General features: G+C 47.8%; 1 protein-coding gene across 8 annotated transcripts in view; it reads left to right on the top strand.

Annotated features, from left to right (window-relative positions):
• Positions 1 to 13,233, top strand: part of STXBP5L (syntaxin binding protein 5L) — a 310,211-nt gene that overhangs the window by 41,705 nt on the left and 255,273 nt on the right. For all 8 annotated transcript variants that reach the window (XM_075854716.1, XM_075854714.1, XM_075854718.1 and 5 more), the window contains exon 2: positions 1,142 to 1,239. In XM_075854716.1, coding sequence (XP_075710831.1) covers positions 1,142 to 1,239 — 98 coding nt within the window. The remainder of the gene's footprint in view (positions 1 to 1,141; positions 1,240 to 13,233) is intronic.

The raw sequence follows: 13,233 nt of genomic DNA, 5'->3' as shown, positions 1-13,233 counted from the left end.
ACATTACATTACTTATCCTGTACTGATCCTGAGTTACATCCTGTATTATACTCCAGAGCTGCACTCACTATTCTGCTGGTGGAGTCACTGTGTACATACATTATATTACTTATCCTGTACTGATCCTGAGTTATATCCTGTATTATACTCCCCTTATACTTTTTTTTTTAATGGCTCACCCCTTTTACTAATGGAGGACCTAAGTGGGGGCTTCCTTCTATGACATTCATGTGCTGTTCGGATTGGACACTCCGTTTAAAGAGCCTCTGTCACCAAATTGTTTTTTCTGTTGTGTCTTTGGAGCAATAACTTTAGTCATATAATAAATATATTCTGCGATGTGACTTGATCGAATATTCATGAGGGGTTCCTGCCCCGGTTTAGCTCTTTTAAGCAGCTGATTGGCCGATCACCTGATAAACTATGCTGAATCTGATTGGTCAGAGCCCTCCCTAAAACTCCAGCCTTTAGACTCATTCAGACCCAAGCCGGCCCTTAACACTCATTCACTTGAAAGTGAAAGGCAATATATTATAACTGAATACTGATTACACCGCAGAGATCGGTGTTGAAAATTGGAAGTCACTTTTTCATCATGTCCATATCCTTTATTAGTTTATCATTTACACATTGCTAGAACAAAAGGAACCAGATGGATTATTGTCGTACATTGACTAGTGCTAGAGAGGGGCTTCAGTCATAGGTAGGGTCTGTCCCTCAAAAATAGGGACACTTAGGAGTAGATGAGTAACTTATGTTAGGAAGCATGGAAGGGACGCAGAGATGAGAGGTAACGTGATATTCAGAGGAGGGGGCAGCCAGTGAGAACTAGGGATAATGGGAGTGTGAAGAGGGGCAGCAAAAGACACGTAGCCTGAGCGCTGCTGGAGGTGGTTGTAGTGCAGCGGGGGCCCTCCTCCTAGCCTTGGTTACTCATTGTACCCTTGCTTTATGTATGTACAGTCTGCTTCTCCACTGCTGTAATTGGCTGATAACAGATTGTACTCCACTAGAGAGGACGAGCTGCAGGTGTCGGGTGATCTGTCTCCAGGTGGAGCTTCAGTTTAATGAGCGGTGATGATTATGTACATCGAATATGTAATAAACCACGATATGAACTCCCCTCTCGATTATTTTGCAGACTGTTCGTCATGGTTTTCCATATCAGCCCACTGCTTTAGCATATGACCCGGTGCAGAAGATTCTGGCGATCGGTACCCGGAGCGGAGGCGTGCGCATGTATCCTTTTACTTGATTCTTCTTTTATGGAGGTAAGGAGGCTTATAACACATGTCACCTGCCGAAGAACCTTCCCGAGTAACCGTCACGATGGACGTTCAGCTGGGACACGACGCTTTACTATGTCGGCTGCTTGTGGTGTTTGGTTATTTCTGTGTAAATCTGGAATTTAAAGGGGCTGTAAGAGATGGGAAGAAGGGCTCTGTTTTTTTTTAACCAGACGCTGCTCCGCTCTTGTTCATGGTCTGTGTGTGGTTATTGCGATTTTGTCCCATTCAGGTCAGATCAAACGTTGCTAAAATACTGAGGTTTTACCGCAGCGGAATTAGTTGTGGAAAATCAGCAGCAAATACAGTAGCGGCAAGGTAGATGAGACCAAACACGCTGCGTAAATACTGAGCGGGAAAACTGCTCGGAAATGGAGACCTGCGGTGCGGAATTTTATTACGTAGCATGTCAATTGTTTTTGCGTAAACTCTGCTTGTGTTGCGGGTTTTCCTCAATGAATTCAATGGGGAGGTAAAAAATTTGACTCCGAAAAAAAAAAAATCTCATACTTACCAGAAGACTGTGTTCCTCCCTCCAGCGCGGCCTCCTGGGATGATGTTTCATTCCATGTGACTGCTGCAGCCAATCACAGGCTGTAGCAGTGGTCACATGGGATGAAATATCATTCCAGGAGGCCGGCCTGGATGACGTCATAGGGCTGGCCTCCTGGGATGACGCCTCATCCCATGTGACCGCCGCTGCAACCAATCACAGGCTGCAGCAGTCGCCTGTGCTAGCAGACTAGCTAAGTGCGGCAGTTTTCCGCAGTTTGGTGCGGTTTTTCGCCCAGACTTCCCTTTGGCACACGGCGTATACGCCGTGTGCTTTTACGCCGCGTATCCGCCCCGTGTGAACTCAGCCTTCAACTGAATGCATCTGAGCTGCACTACCAGAAATGGACAGGAGTGGCGCTGTTCCTAGAAAAAAAAAAAAAATCTGAAAAGGAACCTTCGTTTTGCAGGAAAGTTGGGAATCATTGCATTGAGTTTGAAGCCACAATGTTCCTCTCTTGCGTTTCCCATGATGCTGGTTTGCAGTCATCAAAAAAAATAAATAGAAAAAATAAAATCACCCAACAGGAAGTGTCCACAAAACCTTCCCATACGCACATCATACAGGCTAGACCTATGACTGATGCCGCTGATGTATACAGCTGTCTACCTATTCCCACTGTGTGTATATACCTGTACAGTTGCATTTCTCTGCCATTGACCCTCAAAGAAAAAAAACCATATAGTTAAAAAAAAATGTTTTGTAGTTCACTGCACTTTTCAATACACTTGAAGGAACTGTATCCTAAATGATACTGGCGGAACGTATGCTAATAAGACCCTCTTCTGTCGTAGGTCTGGTTATTAACCCTTTCAAGGATGTGTGTAATATCTCATGACGCTAGAATACGACGAGAATATAAGGGCTAAAGCTTAGATCTTGGTATCATAATAAAGCCAAGAATATATGTACGTTTTTAGGGCTCATTCAGCCGAGCGTAAAACTCGTCCGTGTGCCGTGCGTGCAAATCACGCGCCGCCCACTGACCCATTGCTTTCAATGGGGCCATTCACACATGCAGGAGTTTTCACGCACCTACGTGACCATTGAGGTCAATGGGTGCATGAATCACGCACCGCACACGGATGCACATACGTGTGCGGTGCGTGATTTGCGCATCAATTCGTTTAAAAGAAAAAAAAAAAAAAGAAATGTGCTTTGCAAGTGCGTGAAAAACCTGCCACTCACAAAGCGCACGGATGCAGTAACGCAACACACAAGGGCCAGATTCGCTCGTGTTTTTCGCGCACGTGAATCTGATCCGCTGGTGTGAATGTAGCCTTAATCTAAGCTCCAGACCAGGATCTGATATTCTACATGTAATATTTGAGGTGCGGCTCTTGTTTGAAGACGGGAGGCAAGTTGAAATGTTTTACTTCCTAATTCTCTGTAGGGGATTACCAACCAGAGAGGATATGTGATTTATTATTGTCACATTTAGGGTGGGTCTTTATTTTTTCTACTGCAGGGGTAGTGGGAACGGCTCAATAGCCAAAACGAGCGTTGGGGTGGACACTAGTCTCGGCATCCGTACATTCAATGGGTATCTCCTGCTCTGCTTTGGTTATTGATTATTAGGGCATGTTCACACACAAAATCAGAAACGTCTGAAAATACAGAGCTGTTCAGCCGTTTTTTTCGGCTGTTTTTGGAATCTGTTTTTCTATAAAGTCAGGTGCATCCGTCCAGGGCGCGTTATCATGCATCCCCCATATACTAGAGTCTATGGAGGGAGGCATAACACACAATAAAATAGGACATGTCTTATTTCTCACGGACCCTTCATAAGCCCCATTGAAATATATGTGTCCGTGTGACGGCCGTTGTTTTTTTTTTTTTTCTTATTCAAAAATTTTTATTGAGTTTCAAAACACAAAATTACACAACATAGTGGAGGGAAGGCCTCCACACCATAAATGGAACCGACAAACAAGGTCAGTGGACCAAATCAAAAACAAATCAGAACAACAACAAAGAAGAGAAATCAATCAATAATGTGCATCACATCTCAATAGGAAGGACACTGCGCAGTATACAACAGTAGCATGGAGAATTCTTACAGCAACACATCAGGAGGCACAGTGAGGCCACTTAATTCAAACAGAGAGGGAGCGGCACATTACCCTAGACAGGGGAAGAGAAAGTATAGAAAAAGGTCCCCAGAGGGGGAGGAGTAGGAGGGAGGGGAGAGGACAAGGGGATCCTGGACTCCGATTCTGGGGTATTCTGGGTGAAAAAACATCAGCCAGCAAGCGTCACAGTACATTTCACAAGAGCATAGGCCAACTCAGGTTACAGCCGTGAGGTAGGAAGGAGAAGAAAGAAACACTATCCAAGGATACCACGTAGATGTGTATTTTACCACAGCTGCCGGAGAGTGAGCCACCAGGTGTTCCATTCGCTGTATCGCGGCAACTTCCTGAAACCACTCATCTAATGTTGGAGGTATTGCCGTTTTCCACCTGCGCGGGATCACTGACTTTGCTGCCTGAAGGAGGTGTCTAACTAGTGAGCTTTTATAAACTTGTATTGGCATCGGGAACATGAATAAAAGAGCTGCTTCCGGAGAGTTGGGGACAGAGACTCCAGTAACCTCCAATATCAATTTAAGTACCGCATCCCAAAAACTCCTCAACAAGGGGCAACTCCACCAAACATGAGACATACAACCTCCTACATCACCACAACGCCAACAATTGTCAGGCATAGATGGATACCATTTATGAAGCGCAGCCGGGACCCGGTACCATCTAGATACTATTTTGTAGCTAGTTTCTTGGGCCCTAGTGGCTATAGATGCTTTTTGTGAGAGGGAGAAACATCGCTTCCATTGTGCGTCAGTAAATGTAGTATGCAATTCTCTCTCCCAGGCCCCGCAGAAGGAGGGGAGTTGTTGGGAACGCTGTGAAAGGAGTAACTTATATATCGTGGATATGATATGGGTAGGGGGCTGGGTGGAGACACATAGGCGCTCAAAGTCCGTCAACAACCGGTGAAGATGTGCGCGTCGCTTAACCGCTCCATAAAAGTGCTTTAACTGGGCATATTCATATATACGGCGAGTGGAGGGCACAGCATCGGGGCAGATGGATGTTAGAGGGAGAAGAGAGGAAGCGGAGAGAACCTGGGCAAAATACATGGGATTGGTGGACGGCCTGCCTAGGAAGGAGCGACCAGCCTTACCAGCAGGAAAGGCTGGATTGTCTGTGATTGGAGTTAAAGGACCCAGGGGGTCTATAAGCGTACTTTCAGGTCCTAAGGACCTCAATACCAGAAGGGTATGATGGACCACAAAGGAGGTTTGAGTCGGTCTGTTCCCGGGCAGGGTCCACGGCAGGGATGATAGGGTACTGGGACATAGTTGTTGAGCCAAACGGACCCATAGTTTTGATTCACGGTTATGAAAAAAATCTAAAACACGTGCGTGAGTTGATGCTAGATAGTAGAGCCTACAATCCGGCAGACCAACCCCACCCGTACCCCTGGAGCGAGTCAGAAGAGCCCGGCTCAGACGTGGGCGACCAGTCGGCCAAATGAAGGAGCCGAAGCAACGCTGAAGCCGCAACCAATAGAAGGATGGGATAGAGATGGGGATCGTCTGCAGGAGATAAAGCAAGCGGGGGAGGAGCGACATCTTAATAATATTGATACGGCCAAACCAGGAAAATTCAGTCTTATGCCAGGAATTAAGATCAGTGCGAAACTTGGCCAGTAGGGGGATATAATTATTTGTAAACAGTTGTGTAAGGTCACCACTTATACGGGCACCCAAATATGTAATACCTCTGGAGGGCCAAGAAAAGGGGAAATTACTTTGGAGAAGCGACACTAACGGGCCCGGGAGAGAAACATTTAGCGCTTCCGACTTAGAGAAATTGATTTTGAAATTAGACCATGTTCCAAAACGGGACAACTCGGACATCAATGAAGGAAGAGAGACATGAGGATCTGTGAGATAGACCAATAGGTCATCAGCAAATGCCGAGCACTTGTATTCCATCCCTCCAATATTAATACCCTTAATATCCGTGTTGCTCCGAATGGAGGCCATGAGGTGTTCCATAACCAGAACATATAACAGGGGGGATAGGGGACAACCCTGTCTCGTGCCATTGTAAATAGGGAAAGGTGCCGAGAGGGAGCCATTTATTTTTATTTGGGCCGAAGGCGTACGATACAATGCCATGATTTTTGCCAAGAGAGAGGGTCCTATTCCCACATGCCGAAGGGTTTGGTAAAGGGCAGGCCACGATATTCTGTCAAACGCCTTTTCAGCATCTAGGGACAGGATCATGAGCGGGATGTGGTTAGTCTGGGCGTGGTGGATAATATCTAGAGTTTTAAGGGTGTTATCCCGGGCCTCCCGACCAGGCACAAAGCCCACCTGATCCGGGTGGATTAGATCAGGCAGGTAGTTATTTAGTCTATTGGCGAGCAATTTGGCGTAAATTTTCAGGTCTACATTGAGCAAGGAGATGGGACGATAACTGGAGCAGAGTTGAGGATCCTTACCCGGCTTAGGGATAACCGTGACATGAGCCAAGGTGGAGCTAGGAGGAAACCGGACCTCCGGGGAGATAGAATTAAAAGCTGGCAGTAAAAACGGTAACAACCGGTCAGCCAACACCTTGTAAAACTTGGCAGTGTAGCCATCCGGGCCAGGACTCTTTCCCCCAGGAAGATCGGTTATAACCGCAAGGAGCTCCGGGGAGGTGAAGTCCTTATCAAGTTCCTCAGCTATCTCCCTAGACAACGGTGTGAAGGGAGAAGAGAAAGAATCCCCGTCTGGCAGATGAGAGTGGGTAGGGGTGGGAGGGTCAAGGTTGTAAAGATTAGAGAAAAAGGTATGGAAGCAATCCGCTATCTCTGGGGTCGTGTGAACCACCTGGCCAGAAGGAGCTTTAGTATTTGGGATGTGTGATTGGGCAATCTTAGTTTTTAAAGCTCTGGCCAACATGCGTCCGCTCTTATTGCCAAACTCGTAGAATTTACTGCGACAGACTTGGAGAGCGCGCTGCTGGGCAGAGTCCAACAGCCGTCTGGCATCCTGTCGGGCAACCTGTAACTCCCGTAAAATCGGAAGAGACAACGCACGCTTGTGGGCCAGTTCAAGAGTGCTAATTTTTTGGAGCGCAATTTTAAGGGAGTGGGCCCTTTCTCTTTTAAGGCGCGCTCCGTGTTTTATGAGGACCCCCCTGAGAACACATTTAAGGGCTTCCCAACGCACCAAGGGGGACGTGTCATCCTGAGCGTGATCAAGTGTGAAATATTCCACCGTTTGAAGTAAATCATCATGGCACATCCCATCCAGGAGCAGGGACTCATTCAGTCTCCAAGTCCAGGAGCCTTTAGTGATGAAGGGGAGTTGTAAGGTACAGTATACCGGGGCATGATCAGACCACAGGATACTGCCAATGGACGTAGAGGCTACCCAGGGGAGAGCATGCTGCTGGATGAAAATGTAATCCAAGCGACTGTAGGTGCCATGCGGATGGGAGTAGAAACTATAATCCCTATCAGTGGGGTGTTGTAGGCGCCATGCATCACAAAGTTGAAGCTGTAGGAGAGCACGCCTCGCCCGTCTAATAGCACCATATGCAACACTAGAGCGACCAGTAGAATTATCCACCGTCGGATCCAGAGTAAGGTTAAAGTCTCCGCACAGCACCACAGTCCCCCGGACCACCGGAAGGGCGGCTTCTATAAGTTGGAGAACGAAGGGCACCTGACCCTGATTGGGAGCATAAGCGTTAATCACCGTGAATTCCCTCCCACCAATATTAAGCACTAAGATGATGTATCTTGCGTCGGGACCGACAACCATATTAACAACCTGATGGGGGAGGGACTTGTGGAGGGCTATGGCAACTCCACACGATCTGGAGAGGGGATTATTACTGAAATGCCACGTAGTGTAATGTTTGTGCTTGATAGTAGGGGTATGTCCCTCCTTAAAGTGTGTCTCCTGGAAGCATGCAATGTGTACCTTACGCTTGTGTAGATGGTGTAGAATTTGCGCCCGCTTTTCAGGAACATTCAGCCCCTTCACATTGAAGGAGGCAATAGTAAGGTCAGCCATGGGTGCAGACTAAGCGGCTCGCTGAAGTATGCCGGCTAACGCACGAGGGATCGGAGTCCAGGATCGCCAGGAGGGAGGAAGAGGAGGGAAACAAGCTAGGAGTAAAGAACAGAGCATTAGAGAAAAACACAGACATAAAATCAAACAAAAAAGGCAGTAAGAAAACAACTGCCGCACCAGCTAAGCGCACAATTGCGGTAGACCAAAAATTCGGTCCAAAACCTACAGGGGGAAGGTGACAACTACGCATAAGAGTTATCCGCACTCCCCAGCGTACCATATTATAAATATTGACAGCTTAACATCATTGCACACTTTAAATAATGAGCAAGAGGAAGACATTGGAAGGCATCTGAAGGTAATACTCAAAACCACAGGCATTCTTGAAAACCGACAGCAAGTAAATACGTAAAAGGAAGGATTCCCGGGGTGTGAAATCCGGGTCATCACGCCGAACGGGCGGTCTCCATGGGTGGAGTAGGGTCCCGTTCTTGTCGGCGTCTAGATCTTCTGCGGGGTCCTCGTGGAGGGCGACCCTCTGCCACAGATAGAGGCCCAGGGAGCGGGCGTCTCCCTCTCGATCCTCCGCCAGCAGAGGATAACAATGAGGGCCACTCTGGTAACGCAACATGAGGAAGGTTCAAGTCCCGCAAGAAACTAGGCAAGTCGGTCGGGGATCGCACGGTATAGGTACGGCCATCCCGTCTGACCATAAGGGCAAACGGGAAGCCCCACCTGTAAATGATGTCCCGGTTTCGGAGCACCTCCAGCAGGGGCTTGAGAGCAGCTCTTTGCGCCAGCGTATGTCGAGATAAATCCGGCAAAATACGTAACTGCGTGCCTTGATGGAGAATGATGGGCTGCCGCCGGATTTTTTGCAGGATAGAGTCCTTGATTGCGTAGAAATGGATTCGGCAGATGACATCCCTCGGCCGAGGATCATCAGCACTTACAGGGCGGAGAGCTCTATGTGCCCGGTCGATCTCTATATGGGTATTTGGCGGACGGCCTAGTAAAGTATTGAAGATGGTGGAGAGAGTTGAAAACAGATCGGACGTAGGAATAGATTCGGGCAATCCTCTCACACGTAGGTTGTTCCTCCTGTTACGATTTTCGATATCATCGAGGTGTTGTTGCAAAGTGAACAGCTGAGCTGAGTGCTGCTGAATAGTAGATTGGATATTTGCAATAGTGGCATTATCAGCAACCCGCTCCTGCGTAAGAGTGTCCACCCTTGTAGAAAGTGAGGAAAGTTCAGCCCGAAATTGAGTAAACTCCAGCTTACATTCTTCCACGATCTGTCTGGCAAAGGAAGACATATCAGCCCTGGTGGGCAACAGTTGGACAAGCTGGCGGATGTCTGAAAGAGTCGCCGGCCTATTTTCACATATACCTCCAGACGACGGGTCTGTGAGACTTAATGCAAGGTCTGCTGGTATATCCATCGGAGCATGGGCATATTCCAGGTCAGGAGAAGGAAGTGGGTGGAATTGAGGACCCTGGTCACGGGTATGTAATGCAGGCAAAGTCCCGGATTGAAGGGGAAATCCCACATGCCCGGCCGGGGCGGTGGTTGAGGGGACTTTTGGGGCGCTGCTCCTTGAGGAGCTGGAGGACCAAGATGGGGGGGCCCCCACCAGCCCAGGGCCCCTGAGAGGAGTGGAGAGGTCTGGGACTAGTGGCCCTACAGGCTGTAAAGAGACACTGGGGGCAGGAGGTTCAGAGCCTCGGTACTCACTGCGCCTCTCATATGAATCGTCCTGCTGTGGAGCTGTAGTCAGGGCAGCTGTGGCGTCTCCTGCGACCCTGGAGGCCGGATCAGGTGGTAGCAGGCCGCAGTCAGGTCCAGGAGGTAGCTGGCCATCAGGCCATGAAAGCAATGGCGTAGGTGGATGGAGACCCGACGTCTGCAGGCCAGCCGGAGAGCGCCGGCGGCCATCTTGAGAGGCCACGAGGCCTGATGGCAGAAAAGCGGCACCTGCCGCGGAGGGAGCCCCAGATGCCTCACAATGAGACCGAGGGTCCGATACCCTCTGCACCGGGGCTCTCCCATCCGGAGAGATTGTGAAGGGGGCCGTATTCCCCAGAGCAGGCCCACATCTGAGCACCACAGAGTCCCGGCGGCCATCTTGGATGCAGGCAGGCGAGGTCGGCCGGGCCGCAGGATCCTCCACAGCCCGGAGAAGAGATGCGGAATCGGAGGCCTCCAGATTCTGGACCCGGACGGGTAAGTGAGCGACTTCTGTTGCCGTCTCTATCAGCTCAGGGCACTGAGACAGTGGAGATGGAGAGGTCGGGCGGCCATCTTGACCCCCGGCCTCGGCCCGGATCGAGGCCCGGAGCTGCATCTGGGGTTGTCGCCCGAAGTATTCCCCGATATCACGCTGGGGTGATGAGGGGCAGGTAGGGGCTGCTGCTTTGTGTTTTTTAGTCGTCTTCCCCATGTCTGAGAGTGGATGTCAGCCGATTTTAGCACACTGGGTGAGGAGCTGGAGAAAGCACGTCTTCACTCTCCCATAGCTGGCCACGCCCCCCGACGGCCGTTGTTTTAACGCTCGTTTGTATTTAATGTATTTCTATTAACTATTTAGTGACCGGTATGTAATAGTGTCACCCTCTTATGGATTCTGTGTTATTGCCTGATTTGACTTGGCGTCCCTGCTGCCCAACGCGGCTTTCCTTTTAATCCAGCAATATTAAAAGATTCGATTTTTTTTTATTTTTTTTATACAATGAAGTTCTCATTTTGTGTATTGTAGCCTCGTGTTGCTCATAATTTTTCTAGGTTACATACTGAATCTATAGTAGGATTTCTCCTGACAGATTCTGTATGGATCCACCAACAATATAGTCATACCTCCCAACCGCCCCGGTTTTTTTGTGGGAGCGTCATGATAAATGGGGCGGTGCGTATGCAAATATGGCCCTAATGTGGCAGTTTCTGGTAGGTTATGTGGGCGTTCCTAGGACGATCAGTGTGGTATAGTGGGGATTAGATGCTGCGCTTCTGGGGACAGGGATGATGGGAGTAGCACATTGTGTGTGCGATAGGAAGAGAAGATTGTGAGCTTCTTAGGACAGCAATAATGAGAGTGATATATTGTATGTGAAACAGGAAGATTGGATTGTGAGCTCCTGGAGAGACAAATGATGAATGTCATATATTTGTGTTGGAAAGGGAGATTCAATTGTGAAGAAATGGACACGTTTATAATAATAGTGATACATTGTGTCTAAGACAGGGAGATCAGATTGTCAGCTCCTGAGGTCAGCGATAATGGAAGTCATAGATTGTTTTAAAGAGGCTGTCACCACGTTATAAGTGCTCCGTCTCCTACATGATGTGATGGGCGCTGTAATGTAGAGAACAGTGGTCCTAGTAATAAAGAGGCTGTCACCAGATTATAAGTGCCCTGTATTCTACATAATGTGATCGGCGCTGTAATGTAGAGAACAGTGGTCCTAGTAATAAAGATGCTGTCACCACGTTATAAGTGCTCCATCTCCTACATGATGTGATGGGCGCTGTAATGTAGACAACAGTGGTCCTAGTAATAAAGAGGCTGTCACCAGATTATAAGTGCCCTGTATTCTACATAATGTGATCGGCGCTGTAATGTAGAGAACAGTGGTCCTAGTAATAAAGAGGCTGTCACCACATTATAAGTGTCCTGTCTCCTACATCATGTGATCGACGCTGTAATGTAGATAACAGTGGTCCTAGTAATAAAGAGGCTGTCACCAGATTATAAGTGCCCTGTATTCTACATAATGTGATCGGCGCTGTAATGTAGAGAACAGTGGTCCTAGTAATAAAGAAGCTGTCCCCACATTATAAGTGTCCTGTCTCCTACATCATGTGATCGGCGCTGTAATGTAGATAACAGTGGGTTTTATTTTGAAAAACGATAATTTTTGAGCAAGTTATGAGCAATTTTAGATTTATGCTAATTGCTTTCTTAATAGACAACTGGGCGTGTTTTTACTTTTTACCATCTGGGTGTTGTACAGAGGAGTGTATGAGGCTGACCAATCAGCAACCAATCAGCAACCAATCAGCGTCATACACTTCTCATTGTTACAGTGTGATTGTGCAGTGAAAGAAGCTGGGCTGGAACAATGAGAACCCCTTGCGTACCTTTGACGTAATAGTACGTCGCTGGCCACTTATGCCAGCGTACCTTCGACGTACTATTACGGCGCAGGAATAAACTGTCACTATGTGAAATCACATAGTGACAGAACAGCGGCGGCAGCTGTCATTGACAGCTAACCGTCTCTGCTACCGGCCTGGGGACCAATTAGCAGTCCCCAATGCCGGCGATTGCTGTGATTGGTCAGTCTCTGAAGACTGACCAATCACAGCCGTCTGTGACGTCGTCTGCAGGAGAAAGCTCCTGTCACTTTCTCTGATCTCCTCATTTCTGTGAGATCCGTGAGGAGATCAGAGAAAGCGGTGTAAAAAAAAAACAAACACTTTTTATTAACCCCTTCCCGAAAATGGGCGTATAGTAACGCCCTGAGAATGAAGCGGGCACAGGAGCTGTGCTCGCTCCATCTTCATCGGATGTCGGCTGTAATATACAGCCGACATCCCACTGCAACTACAGCGATCACTGTCCTCTCCGATCGCTGTAGTTTAACCCCTTAAATGCCGCTGTCAATAGCGACAGCGGCATTTAAGTGATTGATACAGAGGGAGGGGGCTCCCTCTGCACCCCATTGCCCCCCCCGCGAAAAATCGCGGGGTTCTGATGGTTGCAATGGCAACCAGGAAGCCTAGCAACGGCTTCCTGGTTGCCAGGTACGGGACCCTATTAGGTCCTGCCCAAGGCAGGACATAATAGGCTCAACTGTCAGTTGTAAAGTGACAGTTACAATACACTGCACTACATCAGTACATACAGAAGTAGTGCAGTGTATTGTGCAGGGAATCAGAAGATCAGATCTTCCAGTCCCCTAGTATGTGTAAAATAAAAAGTGAAAAAAAAGTAAAAAAAAAGTTTTCGATAAATAAATAAATACAAGTTTTACGTAATAAAAACAATAATCGCCTTGTTTCCCTGATCAAGCCCTTTATAATTAGAAAAAAAATGAAAAAAAAGACAAAAACTAGACATAATAGGTATCGCCGCGTTCGTATCGGCCTGACCTAAAAAAATATCATATTATTTATCACGCACGGTGAACACCGTAAAAAAAATACCATAAAAAACAATGGCAGAATTTCCTTTTTTGGTCACGTTGTTTCCAAAAAAATGGAATAAAAAGTGATCAAAAAGTCGCGCGTAGCCAAACATGGTACCAATAAAAAC

This window comes from Rhinoderma darwinii, chromosome 2 (genome assembly GCF_050947455.1).
Source record: "Rhinoderma darwinii isolate aRhiDar2 chromosome 2, aRhiDar2.hap1, whole genome shotgun sequence".
NCBI lineage: Eukaryota > Metazoa > Chordata > Amphibia > Anura > Rhinodermatidae > Rhinoderma > Rhinoderma darwinii.
This window is presented reverse-complemented; position numbering and strand designations above follow the sequence as displayed.